At 40.4% G+C, this 17,067-nt stretch overlaps 1 protein-coding gene across 1 annotated transcript in view; it reads left to right on the plus strand.

Moving 5' to 3' along the window:
• Window positions 1–760: 760 nt before the first annotated feature.
• LOC149445028 (fibroblast growth factor 12) overlaps window positions 761–17,067 on the plus strand; it is a 705,992-nt gene continuing 689,685 nt past the window's right edge. Inside the window, exons 1-2 of the mRNA XM_089654318.1 lie at window positions 761–911; window positions 1,004–1,152. Coding sequence (XP_089510444.1) covers window positions 1,140–1,152 — 13 coding nt within the window. The 5' untranslated portion in view covers window positions 761–911; window positions 1,004–1,139. The remainder of the gene's footprint in view (window positions 912–1,003; window positions 1,153–17,067) is intronic.

Here is a 17,067-nt window from a genome sequence, read left to right on the forward strand (position 1 = left end):
TGCCTATCAGTGCCCATCAGTGCAGCCTATCAGTGCTCAGTGCTGTCTCACTAGTGCCTATTAGTGCCCATCAGTGCAGCCTATCAGTGCTCATCAGTGCTGCTGCCTCATAAGTGCCTATCAGTAGCCATTAGTGCACACCAGTGAAGGAGAAAATTCACTTGTTTACAAAACTTTATAACAGAAACGAAGAAAAACTTTGTTTTTCATAATTTTCTGTCTTTTTTCGTTTATTTAGCAAAAGAAAAAAAAGCAGTGGTGATTAGATACCACCAAAAGAAAGCTCTTTTTGTCTAAATAAAAATGCTAAAAAATTAGTTTGGATCCAGTGTTGCATGACCGCACAATTGTCATAGTGTGACATCGCTGAAAGCTGAAAATTGGCCTGGGCAGGAAGGGGGTGAAAGTGTCTAGTAGGCAAGTGGTTAATACTGCTTTAACATTGTTTTCCAGCAAAAAAAAGATTTTAACACACGTGTGAAAGTGTTTAAAAATGGCAGTGACAGGTTAATGATTATGTGAGCTTTCAGTGAGTAGGTTTCCATGTACTTTAATCATCCCATGCAATCATTTGCATTTCTCTTTAATTAGAAGCTGGTAGACTAAGAATGTAAAAGATGAGCTGTGTCCTGCATGCACAGCAGTCCCTGGCCATATGTGATGTCACTTTGCCCCGTGTGCAGTAAGAAATCCACGCCAGGTTTTACCTTGTGATCTCGGTGACTAAATGTTACAGCACTGTTTCCCAGGAAGGCTTGTGTAATGCTCTAGATAGGGGAGAATGGAGGACATGCGCAGTCCAGGCCACAGCTCTTCATCTTGTACATAGCGAGGCTGTAGTGGGCTGAGCTGGCACTACACCTGCAGCACCACAGTCAGAGGACAGCTCCACTCTGCAGCACCAGACCCAGGTAACCTGAATGCATCCTCCCTTCTACTCTGGATTGCTGCTCACTGCCATTCCTTCCATAGCTTACCAATGTCATCTGATGCTTGATTGCAGATCAAGGGCTGCAGGGTTCCCTAGGAAGAAGAGAAACAGCATTATCAACCTATAGACTGCAAGGAGGATTTCTGCAGAGGGGATCAGCAGAGATTGCAAGTTCTCTAAACTTCCAAGCACTTGTCAAAGGGCAGAAATGGAAACCAAAGGTAAGAAAGGCGCTGTTGGGGGTCACTTGTAAAACATGTGTGGTCTGGGTTGGAAATCAAGCGGGAGACTGCAATGCTGTGTGCTAAGTGTGCTGCTGGGTCGATAGGAAGGTACATTGAACACAGCTCAATGCAGTATTGCTGGGATATATGTGCCCTGAGCTAAGGCTATCAATCCAAGGGAATCCTAAGGCATCAAACATCTGTGTGTGTCATTGCGATGTGTTTTAGGCGAGGCACAGCTCACGGGAGATGCAGCTGCTGCTGCTGGGTTGTGCATCATTAATATATGCAGTATGTCTAGGCAGGGTGCTCAGCCTCTAGCATTCACTCTCAGGCTTCATACGCTGTTTCAGCAAGGGCTGGATTGACATGAAACTTCCAGTCTGCCTTGTCAGTGCATTGCTATGATGAGATCTCTTCTAGCGGCTCCTCAGTTTGGTCATGGACTGTGTATGAGGACTGGTCTGTCACTTTGTCAGTATGCTGCTTTTCATTGAGGCGTGATGTCAGATTCTTCATGTTTATGGAGTCTTTAAGTTATAGGAGGAAACTTAGCTGAAAAACCATGATGGTGCATAGAGGAGGCCGACAATACAAGTTAATTGGATGGACAAAAACAACGCTCCACCCAAAACGAATAACGGTCATTTCTTTGTAAAGATCACTAACAATACTCAGCATTATCCTTTAAATGATAATGCTTAGTGAAACCGACTAAGTACAAACATACTCGCAAATTAAAGTGCTCCACCCAAAACTGATGTTAGCCACATTTCTTCAAATACATATTCAACATACACATATAAAAATGTAGGAGTCAAAGCACAAGATAAATTACATACAGTGATCTTCAGTCCACAATTGCAGTACCAAAAAAGTGATCTTATATATAGGTGTCGATTACAAAGTGTTCACAGTCTTAAACATGTACTCCAGTCCCACATATAAACATGGTAAATCTATTTCCTCCAATCACCAATTCTTGTCACTTTGTAAAGTAAGCACACAGCGTTTTGACCTTTTAATATATCAGTAGGTCAAAATATGCTTCTAGTACATTGAAATCCTATTGCCAGGCCCTTTGACTAGTCCAGCTCCACAATCCCTGATGCATATTATAATTTGATAGGGAGATAAAAGCCTCATATGATATAAAACCAATCAAAACTTGTTTAGATATCCTTGCAAAGGCCAGAACTTGATAGAAGAAGCTTGTGTTTACTGTCTCCTCACTATGGAAGCTGAGATGTGCCTCATGGATGTAGCAGCATCAGTAGTCTCCATTCATCATGATTCCTTGCCAGGACTTCCTCAGAAGCAGGAGACTCTGGTGCTACTTTACTTTCCTAAATATCCCAAAAAACCATTTACTAATTTCTACTATCAAATCTTTAAGTAATAGGCTCATATCTATACTGCACATATGTATTTAGTAACGTTCAGCCTTAAACCCAGAACAGTTTTTTGAAAAACAGTGCCTAAGTATTAAAAAATTCTAATCATTATTTTAAAAAGCAATAAGTCCTCATTCAACTCTTTAGGGGTCATAGTATCCCAAATAATATCTAAGTATCCCACAAATACATCAATTTCATCTTGTTTCTGGATACTACTCTTTTTAGATTAGACCACCCTCCTTTAAATCTAGGACTACACTGTTTGTGGTGTATACAGAAATGGCATGATGAACTGTGAATTAAATAACACCCTCCTTATATTGTAAACATTAATCTCTGAACCAGCTTCCTAGTTGTCCTTCCTACATACTGGAGGCCACATGGGCACTCCAGTATGTTGGTGACATATGTAGGATTGCACAATATAAAATTGTTAATTTCATATTCTCTATCCAAGGTAGTCGATTGAAAAAATTTAAGCCTTTTTGTAGTTATACAAGTTATATATTTCTTAAAGGCATAGAAACTTTTCTTTTTCTCTTCAATCCCATTCCTCCTCCATGGATCTAATACATTGAGAGCCAGCCTTAAACTTAAAAGGGGCCGTCCTGTGTTTTACTTTAGGTACATGGGGAAGGAGTGGCTCAAACACCTTTACATTTTGTAAAATTGCCCAGTACTTTTAAATATGTTTTCCACACTTTCATTTATGTAAACTCACCCCTTACCTTCTTCTTCTTCTTACTGATCAGATCCTTCTATTCCCAGTTTCTTCCTTTGGCCTTTTTCCAGTTTGGCACATTTATAAACTTTCTTCTTATACCTATAATGATCTTTGGTTGGTCTTTATAGTCATCCAGTCTATCATAATTTCTCTTCAGTCTTACTAGTTGCCCATTTAGTATGTTAAAACTCCAGTTAGGACGTTGGCATCTTGCTGTGGGGATGTAACTGTTTTATCCGTGTGCTTACAAAACCGTTTTTGTAATAGTCAGAGTATTATGATTATATATTTTTAAATTAAAAAAACAAAAATATTAAAGTCACAACAGATTAAAACTGTCATTCAAAGAATTAAAAAAAAAGGTTGTAATGACTGACTGTCATCATCTATAAACCTCTTCCATAGTGCTAGAATCTGCCAAACTTGATCTTCGCTTTCCCACTTTGCCATGGATAAGTTAGCAAGACTTAGTAGTGTACTTACATTCACCACCACTCCCCTTTATGAGTAAATAATGTATTTCTCCATGCTAAAAGAAATTATGGGTCATAGCAAATTCTAGACCCTTCTAAAGATATTTAGACTGTGCTTTTGATATATGTGAGCTCTCAGTTACCCATCTTGCAGACTCCATGCCGTCAATATGTTTATAATAGTATACCGTGAAGGTACGTCTGCTGTCACCCATATATGCTGCTTATCTAAAATAATCTCTTTTAAACACTCAATGCATTTGTTATCTTTTAAAAAAGTGGACTAGAGGCCACTAAGGGCTGAAGATAAAAATCAACAAATATCTCCACAACCTTAAGGTAAGGGAGTCTATCCAACTCACCATCAGCCTGCACTGGAGGGACATTTTATGTTTGTTTTTTTTAGCAAATATTATAAACCAGGTAGCCCACATACTGAAGTGATTAAATACTTGACTTCCTTTTTATCAAGTATGCCATGTTTTTTTTCCTGATTAAAGGTAGGATGTTTCTGATACTAGATACAAAGCACCAACGTCTCATAGACCTTTGTTCATTGATGGACCATCACATCCCTAATTTTGGGCCATACGGGTTGCTCAGTCCATGCAAAAGTTTAAAACTGGACACTTTGTTGCAATATTTCACTGTTTTTATCTGTTGTGAACATTGGTTTTATGGTTAAGTCGTACTATGAGTTTGTTTGTGGGATACTTAGATATTATTTGGGATTAAGCAGGAATTAGAAGAATCTAGTATAAAAATATATGACAATACGCATTGCTTTACTATAGATATTTTCTAAGGACAAGATTTTCAGTAATGATAGTGTTTGAAGGTCTATTATTAAATACACAGAGGGTGTAGAGACATCAAAACAGGCAGAAGTCTAGACCATACTGTGCTATATAAGTAATTGGGGAGTTATTAAGGCGGAGGTCGAGGGGCCTGAATATTGCTTGGGACAAGTTTAAAGTGGCAGATGTTGACATGGAAGTTAAAGTGTTACTAAACCCACAACAGTAAAATCAGTCTGTACATGCAGTAAAGCATGCTTGTTATACTCACTGTGGAACCTAAGGGGTTAATCCTCCACATTGTGTAAAAAGTCTGTTTGATCCTGTCTTCTCTGATCCTCCCCTTCTTTTACTGTCCCCAATCCATCTGCTGATAGTACAGAGCTCTAGGAGTCACTCTACATATGCTCATGCTCTGCGCTGTCCAAACAGAGGGTCAGGGGTTATGTAGCCTCATAGGACAGTCAGAGCAGAATGAAAACTCCTCCTACAAGCTTTAACCAGTGCTCTGCTGGACACTGATAGAAGTCACAAGGCTGCTATATACTGCTGATGAGAAAAGATATTTAGCAGTTTATATTTACTAAAATAATTGCATTTCCAGGTTGTGTTTACTGTGGGAGACCAGATATAGTGAATGCAGGGTCCTGAGTTTAGTAACACTTTAATTACCCAGTAAAATAACCTTTACTTACCTGACCTATCTTTGTTCTAAAGATTTTGCTTTAAATTATAAACAAATTGTGGTTGTTGTTGAGGTCTGTTCAAATGAAGACTGATTTGGCCTGTGTTGAATATGTTCAATATGGCATCGGTTTGAGATGCTCGAGATCATTCAGAATTCTAGGACAGGTGCATTTGACCTACTTCTGACCTGCAGATGACCTGCTTCAAACAGTCGTAAATTCCCCTAGACTTCTGGAAGAATGCAAAACCTAAAACCAATACAATTCTTTTGGCAGAGGCCCTTAGTTTGTACTTGGATGAACATTTCACTGCTGAGTCATTTCATGAAACACAAATGTCTAAGTACTTGCTTGCTGTGCTTTTGTACCTTTTCTCTTGTATCCTTTAGTAGTAGTGCTATAGGAGCTCATGTCGATGAGTGTTAGTTTCACAAGCTGCAATTGCTGTTCAAAGGCAAACACCTTTATTTGAATGGACAGTGAAATGCAGTGTTTTTATCAAGAAAAGACTGCTTGCACCTCAAAAGGACATGCTGGGGTGGATTTACTGAAGGCAAATAGACTGTGCACTTTGCAAGTGCAGTTGCAACTCATTTATCCCAGAGCTTAGTGAATGTGGTAAAGCTTCACTTCGTAAAGAATACCCAATCAAGTGCAAGGAAAATAATTTAAAAAAAAGCATTTTTGTTTGCATATGATTGGATGATGGAAATCAGGAGCGTTAATATATTTACTAAGCTCTAGGGAGGATATGTGCAACTGAAGTTGCAAAGGCCACAGTCTGTTTGCCTTTAGTAAATTCACCCCATAGCAATGAAAGTAATGCAGTGCAATGCAAAGCAGGTCAAACGCAGCCTCTGAACTGCCATGTGTACTGCTCAATTAACATCAATGGGATTTTGCTTTCCAAACTCATGTCAAATGCAAGAAAATATCTGGTTGATATGAGCCCTTAGTACTGCGCCCACCGTTGCACAGAACACAGGATCTACAAGTGCAATGCTGTCTATAACTCTCATTTCCTCTGCACTGATTGTATTGACATACTACCTTTCACAGATGAGTCAAGCAGAATGCATGCTGGTCCCATGTGACAACTAGTAAATTATAATATTGGCTCTTGACTGGTAATGTCTGCAGATTTGGATTGCATTTCCATTCCCATGAATTTTATTCAGCAAGCATCACTGCAGAGATCACAGTAACCAACACACAAATTCTGTATGTTTCCAAGTTGTTTTTTCATAGCCATTTATTCGATGTATTTAGTTTGTGTATCTAACTTTTTAGATAACATATGCTGTCTACAAATATAAGACAAATGGAAAGGGTATTCAATCAAATGCATTCTGATTTCACAATGATTGCACAGACACTTGCTTGTCATATGCTTGTACTACCAGTAAGTAGAGAAAGTAGAGCAATTGATAAATTGGTCTGTTTCCACTGGTACTTAGTATCTTTTATTCTCTTACCTGAATTTTTAAAATAAATCATGAAAACTGCATGGATACTCTTAACAAAAAGTTACTTTTTATGCACTCCACGTTTTGATTTAACCACTTCAAGTCCAGACTCTTTCGCCCCCTTCCTGTCCAGGCCAATTTTCAGCTTTCAGTGCTGTTACACTGACAATTGCGCAGTCATGCAACACTGTACCCATATGAATTTTTTAGCATTTTTTTGAGACAGATAAAACTTTATTTTGGTGGTATTTATTCACCACTGGGATTTTTATTTTTTCACTGTATAAATGAAAAAGTCCAAACAGTTTGAAAAAAAAGTGTTTTTCTTATAAAATTTTGCAAATAAATAATCTTTCTTCATAAATCTTGGCCAAAATGTATTCATCTATCTTTTTAGTAAAAAAAAATAACCCAAATTAGTTTATAACCAAAAATTATAATTTTTAAAACCTTTTTTTACATTTTTATTTTTTTTTTAATATTATTATTAATGTTTTTTGTTAACATAATGTCACCCTAGCAGTACAGTGTCACCATTGTGACACTGTACTACTTGTGGGGGGTGATGAAGATTTTTTTTTTCTTCTTTTTACACTGCTTTTATACCCATAAAGGCTGTAAAAGCAATCATTTCTCCTTCTCTCTGGCTGCATTCCTGCAGCCATTGAGCAATACTGTGAGAGCTGTGATTGGTCACAGCTTGTCACATGGTATAAGGCTGTTGTGAATAGCCTTGTACCATGTGACCTCTGTGATCATTTACAGATTTCACAAGTAGTAAGCAATGATATCAGGAAGTGACATCTTGTTCACTACTATTCATGTGATCACTGAGTGGCCAATCAGTGATCACATGAATCGGAACCTCACACAGAGATTGGACACAGGGACACAGGAACTCCCAGGGAGCGCGCACAGGTAATGGATGCTGAGGGACATTTAGAAACGTCCACCCGCATTGGCAGCGCTCCCATCCGGCAGTTTATCTACATGGGCCTAACGGGAAGTGGTTAAAAAGATAGTGTAGAGCAGTGGTCTCCAAACTGTGGCCCCTGGGCCAGATGATGCCGTTTACTTGCTTGTAGGTGGCCCTTGGAGCACTGTTCCTACCACTGATATGAGGTACTATTGTTCTCATTGATACAAAGCACTATTGCTCCCACTGACACCAACAATGAGGAACCATTCCACCCACTGATACCAACAGTGGGGAATCATTCCTCCCACTGACACCAATGATGGGGAATTTTTCCTTCCACTGACACCAATTATGGGGCATAATTCTTCCCAATGATATCAATGATTGGGTGCTATTCCTCCCACTGACACCAACAATGGGGCACTATTCCTCCAATACCAACAATGAAGCATTATTCCTCCTCCTACTAACCACAGGCATTATGATATTTTATAACTCCCACTGACCACCAAGCCTGATGCTGGGGCATTTTCTACTCTCACTAGCTGCAGTCTGTCCCCCCTAAAGTCTGAACGGCAGTAAACTTTCCCTTTGTTTAGAAAGTTTGGAGACCGCTGATATAGAGTATAGTGAGCGTATGCTGTCAATTCTAATTGTGATGTTTATCTTAAAAGGAAATTGTCAGTAATGCCACTTATCAGGCTGCAACACCACTAGCAGTGTCGTTACACACCTTTAGATCCCATTCACACTTGTGCGACTTGTCATGCGACTTTGGGGTCCAAAGTCTCATGACAAGTCGCACCCCATGTTTCCCAATGAGTACCATTCATATCTGTGCGACTTCAAGTCACAGCGACTTGAATGTAGTTCCTGCGCTACTTTGATCTGACTTTTATGCAACTTGAGGGACATAGACGTCAATGTAAACCCTTCAAAGTTGCATGAAAGTCGCACCTGAATGATATACATGTGACTTGTTTGTGACTTTGTAAAGCACAAACAATCATCCTTGGCCAAAGCCAAAGTTGCAGCAAAGGCGCACGCATCCAAAGTCGCATCTAAGTCATGTCAAGTCGCACTGCAATTTGCAGTGAAAATCACACGATTTTGAAGTTACACAAGTGTGAATGGAGCCTTAGCTGTCCTTTCCAGCATCTGAGTGCCATGAATTCTGAGGAGTGCTGTCATGCACATTTTGACACTTCCTTAAAGTGTGGAGTGCTCGTCCAAATTTTTTTTAGGACAGTAAGGCCAAATAGAGAGATGTAGGAGGAAGGAGAAGACAGAAAAGGCATTGTCAGAAAGTGCCAACCTGTTCATGCTATCGTGCCCTGAACTTGACCTTTAAAAGTGTGACTTTAATATTTTTACACTTAACTTTCATGTTGGATGTTTCATGAAATATATAGAATTGTAGACTAGGCACAACAGTCTCATAGGGGTCTATGAAAAAAAACGTTGACTGAAAGAATGTGACAAACATCCATACAGCTCTAATAAAACTTGTTCTATTGAATGTAATATGCTTATCTTCTATGATCATAAGTGCTATCTATTGGCCATAATGTGGTATTTTTTAAAAATGACTGCATTATTTCAACTACATGTCGCTTATGATCATAGGAGATAATTATATTACACAGAATACAGCATGTTTTGTTGGAGCTGTGCGGATGTTTGTCCCATGCATTCAGTGACTTGATTCAGACTGGGTTTAATGGAATTCTTGCTCCATGACATATGTAAATTTAGCTAACCCCATACTGTTGTCCTTTAAGCTGACCATGTATGACTCCATATTAGTTCAGTGATAGCAATGCTTCTGTTCAGGTTAAAGTGGAACTGAACACAAAAAGTGAAGAATTGTAATGTTATTGGTAAAATTGAGGCATGGTAATTGTGCGTAAGTAATACCCTGAAAAATATACCCTTTGTCTTAAATGCTTCCTGAGATATAGCTTTGCACTTCCTGGTATGTGGGGATGACTATGCATTCCTGTACCTACAATAGAACCATTGTAGCTGTACCCTGATCAGCCATAACTTTATGATCACCCAACTAATATTTAGCAGGTCCCCCTTTTGCTGCCAAAGCAGCCTTGACCCTTCAGGATGTGAACACCACCAGACCTCTGAAGGTATGCTGTGGTATGTGGCACCAAGCCATCAGTAGCAGATCTTTTAAGTACTGTAAACTGCGAGGTGTGGCTTCCATGGATTGGACTTGTTTTTCCATCACATCTCACAGATGCTTGAGTGGATTGAGATCTGGAGAATTTGCAGCCAACACCTCAAACTTGATGTTGTGTTCCTCAGACTATTCTTGACCCATTTTTGTAGTGTTGCAGGGTGCATTATCCTGCTGAAAAAGGCCACTGCCAACAGGGAATACCATTTCCATGAAGGGGTGTACTTGGTCAGCAACAATGTTTAGGCAGGTAGAACATGTCAAGTAAGGTAGGTGACACACATGCATCTGGTCATCTCAGGAGTCTCCAAACTATGGCCCTCCAGCTGTTGAAGTACTACAAGTCCATTAATGCCTCTGCCTCTGGGAGTCTTGCCTGTGGCTGTCAGAGTCTTGCAAGGCCTCATGGGACTTGCAGTTCCTCAACACCTGGAGGGCCATAGTTTGGAGACTCCTAATCTACATGATGTAAAATAAAAAATGTGATTTATCAGACCAGGCCACCTTCTTCCAATACTTTGTGGTCCAGTTCTGATGCTCACCTGCCTATTGTAGGCACTTTTGGCTGTGGACAAGGGTCAGCATGGGCACCCAGACCAGTCTGCTGCTAATCATCCACATACACAACCAACTGCGATGTCCATTTTTTTCTGCTTTCAACATAGCTTCAACTTCAGGGACTGTATGTTTATTTGCTGCCTATTATATCCCGCTGACTTTTCAGACGCCATTGTAACACAATAATCAGTGCAATTCATGTGGAGGCTGCTGGTAGAAGGTGAAAGCACAGTGACATAGAGGTGGGCACGTCAGCCTACTGCTTCTTTTGTTACTGTCCATTCACAGGTTGGGGGAGAGACAATACCTGTAAGTGTTATTTAACTGAAGCAGGGAAAAATCAGGTATTCTGCCCTGCCAGGCAGGGTTGTGTGCCAGAACTATGTATATCTCAGGGCCAGACGGACAGAAGTACAAATAATTTTGCAGATAACACAATTACAATGTATATATTTTATCAGTGAATTTAGCTGTTTGCCGGAAGTTCTCAGTTTAAGTGGAACCAATTAAAGGGTCACTTCACCTTTACCAAAAAACTGCCTATGCAGATAAGAGTGATCTGTAAATAAAAACAAACTGAAGCTTTGACTAAAGTTGAATAATGCCCTTGCTATAGGTGTAGGCCATTTACATACATCATGAAGCATGTTGCAGAGCTTGTTTTTATTTACAGATGTTCCTTATCTGCATGGGCTGTTTTTCGGTAAAGGCGAACTAACCCTTTAAGTAATATCCAGGCTCCCATGGCAAATAGTTTGGACTTGGCATTTCATAATGGGTTCCCTGCTGTCCCCTGTACATTCAGACATCTAGCACTTTAAAAAAAAAAAAAATCAGAGTACTGGTTTTATGAAGGTTCATTTTTATAGGATTATTAGCCACTTGAGTATTAGCCTGTATATACCCCTTCATTATAGGTCACTTTTCAGTTTTACGTGCTATGTTAGTGACAATTGCTCGATCAAACAACATTGTACCCATATTCATTTTATATCATTTTTGAGACAAATATAACTTTCTTTTGGTTGCATTTAACCTCATAAATTAGAATTAAAGGCAAATGTGTTTTTTTTTTCATTTTGGATAGAGTAAGAGACAGTTATATTCACTGTAAGGTTTTTTCCCCATCTGCATCCCATTGGGGAGATTTCACTTCACTTTCTATCCCATAGCCACTACAGGAAGTGAGAGTAAATCCCTCCAAAGTGAGGGAATACCTGGTTGTCACCAGGGTCACCAGAACTAGTCTCCTTATTGGAAGGTTTCCCCTCAATTACTGTTCTAGGGACAACCCAACAATTGGGATTTTTCCATTACTTTCACCTTTTGGTTCAAAGATGACATGACAAATGTTACTTTTACTTTCAATGATGATGGTAAACATGGCAAATATTTCACTTTCAATGATGATGGTAAACATGACAAATAGGATGAACATTCTAATCCCTCTCCACTCTATCCAAAAAAAAAAAAAAAAGTTTTGCCTTTACTTTATTTTAATGAGGAAGGTCCAAACAAAAATACAAACACTGGAAGCTGTTTTTGCAACTTTGACTTGTAAAAACTTGTAAAACTGCACATATCTTCCCAGTTATGTGGTGCACCCAGGTGAATTATACCTTGTTTTTGTAGTTATTATTATTATACAGTATTTATAAAGCGCCAATAGTTCGCTCAACGCTGTACATTACAAAGGGGGACAGAACATGTGACAGAACAATAACAATACAATGCAAAACATGAGGGGATCAAGGGCCCTGCTCTTTCGAGCTTACAATCTAGGAGGGAGGGGATGGTGGCACAGGAGGAGAAAGCTGTGGTGGATGGAGTGGTAGGAAGAGTGGAGGAGGTTGGCAAGTTAGCAGGGAGTGGGGTAGGCTTCCCTGAAGAGGTGGGTTTTCAGGGTGCGCCTAAAGGAGAGGAGAGTAGGTGATAATCTGATGGGTTGGGGCAGGGAGTTGCAGAGCATGGGTGACACCCTGGAGAAGTCCTGAAGGCAGGCATGGGAGGAGGAGACCAGGGAACTAGAGAGAGGGAGGTCTTGTGAGGAGCGGAGTGTGCGTGCTGGGTGGTACTTGGATATTAGGTTAGTGATGTCGTTCGGGGCAGTATGGTGGACGGCTTTGTACGTCAGTGTTAGGATTTTGAATTTGATCCGTTGCGCAATCGGAAGCCAGTGGAGGGATTGGCAGAGGGGGGTGGCGGAAACGGAGCTGTTGGTAAAGTGAGTGAGTCTGGCTGCCGTATTCAGGTTCGACTGAAGTGGGGATAGCCAGCGGCGAGGCAGGCCAGTAAGGAGGGAGTTGCAGTAGTCGAGTCGTGATATGATGAGGGAGTGGATGAGCTGTTTAGTGGTTTCTGGGGTTAGGAACGCGCGTATTTTGGCGATGTTGCAGAGGTGGAGTCTGCACGAGCTTGTTAAAGATTGGACTTGGGGCTGGAAGGATAGGTTGGAGTCCAGAATGACACCAAGTACTCTGGCCTGCAGGGCGGGTTTGATGGTGGCGTTGTTGGACATGATGGAGAAGTCAATGGGGGGTGGTGTCCGGGCTGGGGGGAAGACAAGAAACTCGGTTTTGGGGAGGTTCAGTTTAAGGAAGTGGAGCGACATCCAGTCAGATATGTCGTTCAGTAGGTGTGTGATTCGGGCAGAGACTGAGGTGGTGAGGTGGGGGGTTGAGAGATAGATTTGTGTGTCGTCGGCATATAGGTGGTAGTTGAAGCCGTGAGAGTGTATAAGTTGGCCAAGGGAGGAGGTGTAGATGGAGAAGAGAAGGGGCCCGAGGACGGAGCCTTGAGGGACCCCAACAGAGAGGGGGAGTGAGGGGAAGGTGGTAGCATTATAGGTAACGCTGAAAGAGCGTTGTGGCAGATAGGATGAGAGCCAGGAGAGAGCAGAATCTCTGAGGCCAAGGGAGTGTAGTTAAGGACAAATTAGCTTCATTTGGTGGTAAATGGTAATGGGTATCTCCTATTTGTTTGTTTTAATTAGCAAAGCAAAACTGACCCGCAATTGTAAAAACATTTTTTTATCTTGCCATTACTATTGTGCACCACCAAAGAGCAACCCAAAATAAATCCTCCTGCTCCTGATAACCACAGCAATACCATGTGTAAATAATTGAAAATGGAAATAATAGTGTGCATTTTGCTATTTTTTTTTCTATCCTACCTAAAACACACTGACCCTGATAGTGATCCTTGACCATGGCCTTTGCCCTAACCCTGATGATAACCTAGGTAAAACCCTGATCTAGCTATTTTATTTTATTTTATTTTTTTTACACAAACTTTTTCAATTACATTTTTCTCCTCTACATTCAAGAGGCAAAAAGTGCACAGCACTGTATAGCTACTGATCACTGTGATAGCCAATCAGAAAGCTATCACAGTGATCATATGATTAAAAGCCAGTCCTCCCTCCTCCCGATCATTAAGTATAACTAAAGGCAGAACTTCTTTTTTTTAGTTTTGAATAGACTGTAGAGGGACTAGAGCACCTGTCAGCTTTTATTGCTGTCTGTGCCCCCATTAGGAAGATTCCCCCTCTGTATTTGTCCTGGTTACCCTTATTATTGAAAGTGAAAGTAAAAGAAGAAAAATTTTGGGTTGCGTGAAAAGTAATAGAGGGACAATCTTCCAATGGGCACACTAGTTTTGGTGACCTGGTGGTCTCCAAAGAATTTCCTTAATTTGCAGAGATTTTCTTTTAATTCCTGTCTGGCTATGGGACAAGAAGTGAATGAAAATCTCTGCAATGGGACACAGATGGCAAAAAAAAAAAAATTGACAGTGGTTATAACCCTCCCTTATCCAAAATGAAAAAAAAGTTTTGCAGTCCCACAGAAGAACCACTTTAGTGAAGCTGTATATGTGTGCACAACCAGCAAAAAAAAGGGTTAATAACTATTTTTTTTGTTTTTGTTTTTTACTAGTAAAGGAAAAAACTTGATAACATTGGTGGTCAATGTGTAAGTGTGTCACTATAACCCTGCTGTGTTTCCTTGCTTCTCACTGTTGATCAATGTGCACATCCCTCTCCCTTGCTGGCTAGTGTTCCTCCCCCTCTTCACCTTTGCTGGTGGTCAGTGGGAACAGTTAGGGTCCTTTCACTTGGGCGCTCCATTTTTTTCAGTTCAGTGGCGTTTTTTTTTTGTTTCAAAATCGCAGCTAAGAGGATCAATACTTTACTTTTTATCTTCGTTTTCATATCCGTTTTTCATCTGTTTTTTCATAAGTCATGGAAATTTCCCAAGACACTTTGCTCTAACCTGGCATGCATTGTGCTTCCCATGCTGCTAATTTGCAGAAAAACTGATGTTAGCAGATTGGATGTAAGCGGATGTCTTCTGCTAACATCCGTTTTTTGTCCATTACGTTTTTTTTGCGAAAGAAAAATAAAGATTTCTGCCGTTCAAAAAAAGGATGTTCACGGATGCGGACATTAACAGATTTAAACAAATGATCATCCATTTACCTGCTTCAGCTCTGCCCCATAACAGAAATATTTCCACAGGGTGGCATCTGTGCGCAAAATCACGTATATATACGTATTTTTACATTTCCGGGTAGGGGGCGTGCGCAAGGTGTTAGCATGCCGTACCCGCACCACCATTCGCAGCCGTGGCTGTCAATCACTGGGTCCCGGCCGGTGATTATTTGCCAGTGCCTGGGGACTGCCGAGGATCTCCAACGGGGGGAGAAATGTTAGTAAACAAAACAGTTCTCCTCCCTGTCACCTCCTGCACACTGCTTTGGATGGCTGTGCACAGCACAGCCATCCAAAGCAGTGTGCTTACAGTGAAACACTAATATAGGACACAAAGTAAAATGGCACACAGCACACAGTTAACCCTTTGATCGCCCCTCATGTTAACCCCTTCCTGCCCAGTGCCATTAGTACAGTGTCAGTGCTTTTTATTAACACTGATCACTGTATTGGTGTCACTGGGGATGTCAGTGAGGCCAAGTCAGTTCCCCCCAGTGTCAGATTGTCAGATTGAGTCCTGCTATAAGTCACTGATCGCCACCATTACTAGTAAAGAAAAAAAAAAATCCCAGTATATATACCGCCATTTGTAAACACTATAACTTTCACATAAACTGATGAATTTACACATATTGGGATTTTGTTTAGCAAAGACGTGCAGAATACATTTTGGCCTAAATTTATGACGAAATTTGATTTTTTTAATGGACATGTTTAATAGCAAATAGTCAAAAATATTGTTATTTCTCAAAATTGTCGGTCTTTTTCTTTTTATATAGAGCAAAAAAAAATAAAAAAATGCACAGGCAATAAAATAGTACCAAAAGATAGCTCTATTCATGGGAAAAAAATATTGTAAATTTAATTTGGGTGCAACGTTGCATGACTGCGCAATTGTCGATTAAAGTAACGCAGTGCCGTAACACAAAAATGGCCTGGTCAGGAGGGGAGGTGAATCCTCTGGAGGGCAAGTGGTTACATCCGCTACTCCATAGAAATACATGGGTGTCTGTTTTTCATCTGTAAACAGATGGATAAAAACAGACATATGGAACACCTGTGTGAAAGGACTCTTATACTCATAGGACCATGCAGTGTTATCTATGGAAGAATTAAGAGGAATGGGAGAATTGGTGTTAGAGGAGGAAGAGGCAACCTCTCAGTTGTTAAGAAAAGCTGTTTACATTTGTGGTAGCAGTGATTGGCCATCACAGCAATGACAAAGCATAGAGCCATTAAGATCTATGTACTTTTTGTCTGTCTATGATAAAACTTCTTTCTTTATCACAGACATTTAAAGGGCACAATGGCCGCTGTGCTTTATTTCTGCAGTGCCATTTATAAACAGCACCCCAGAAATAGACATCCATCTGCCTGTGTTTTTTTTAAGCACTTGCCCTCCTGAGGATTTACCCCCCTTCCTGACCAGGCCATTTTTTGCATTACGGCAAAAAATGTATTCTGCTACATGTCTTTGCTATAAGAAAATCCCAATACGTGTAAATTAATTGGTTTATGTGAAAGTTATAGCGTTTACAAATGGCGGTATAGATACTAGAATTTTTTTTTTTACTTTTTTTTTAATCTTTACTAGTAATGGCGGTGATCAGTGACTTATAGCGGGACTGTGGTGGGCATTCTGACACTGGGGGGAACTGACATCCCCAGTGACACCAATACAGTGATCAGTGCTAAAAAAAAAAAAGCACTGCCACAATACTAATGGCACTGGGTAGGAAGAGGTTAACACATGGGTCGATCAAAGGGTTAACTGTGTGCTGTTTCAAAGTAAGCTCTGTGTGTGTGCTTCACTGCAATCACACTGCTTTGGATGGCTGTGCTGTCCTCCTATTCCATAGTGCTAGTAAATCTAAAGGAGATGATATTGTACAATCAGATTGCATAGTGTATGGTCATCTTTTTACAAGTACATAGGAGGGAATGGATGGAGACACTCAGGGCTCGTTCGCACCATGGTGCAGAGACATCAGTTTTTCTGCACATGTTCTGCAAGGGCACAACAGAATTGTTTTCTATGTGCCCTATTCACACCACAGCACTAGTATCACGTGCAGATTCTGTTTTTCTGTACAGGAATCTGCAACGTATAGAAAACTCATTGAAGCGTGTATGAAAACTGATGTAAACTGATTTCTCTGCAATTGAAATCTGCACGTCAGTTTACATCAGTTTTTCTTCATGTATGGTATAA

The sequence above is a fragment of the Staurois parvus genome, unplaced genomic scaffold, assembly GCF_062004578.1.
Source record: "Staurois parvus isolate SC_StPar_1 unplaced genomic scaffold, SC_StPar_1.0 ptg000750l, whole genome shotgun sequence".
In the NCBI taxonomy this organism is placed as follows: domain Eukaryota; kingdom Metazoa; phylum Chordata; class Amphibia; order Anura; family Ranidae; genus Staurois; species Staurois parvus.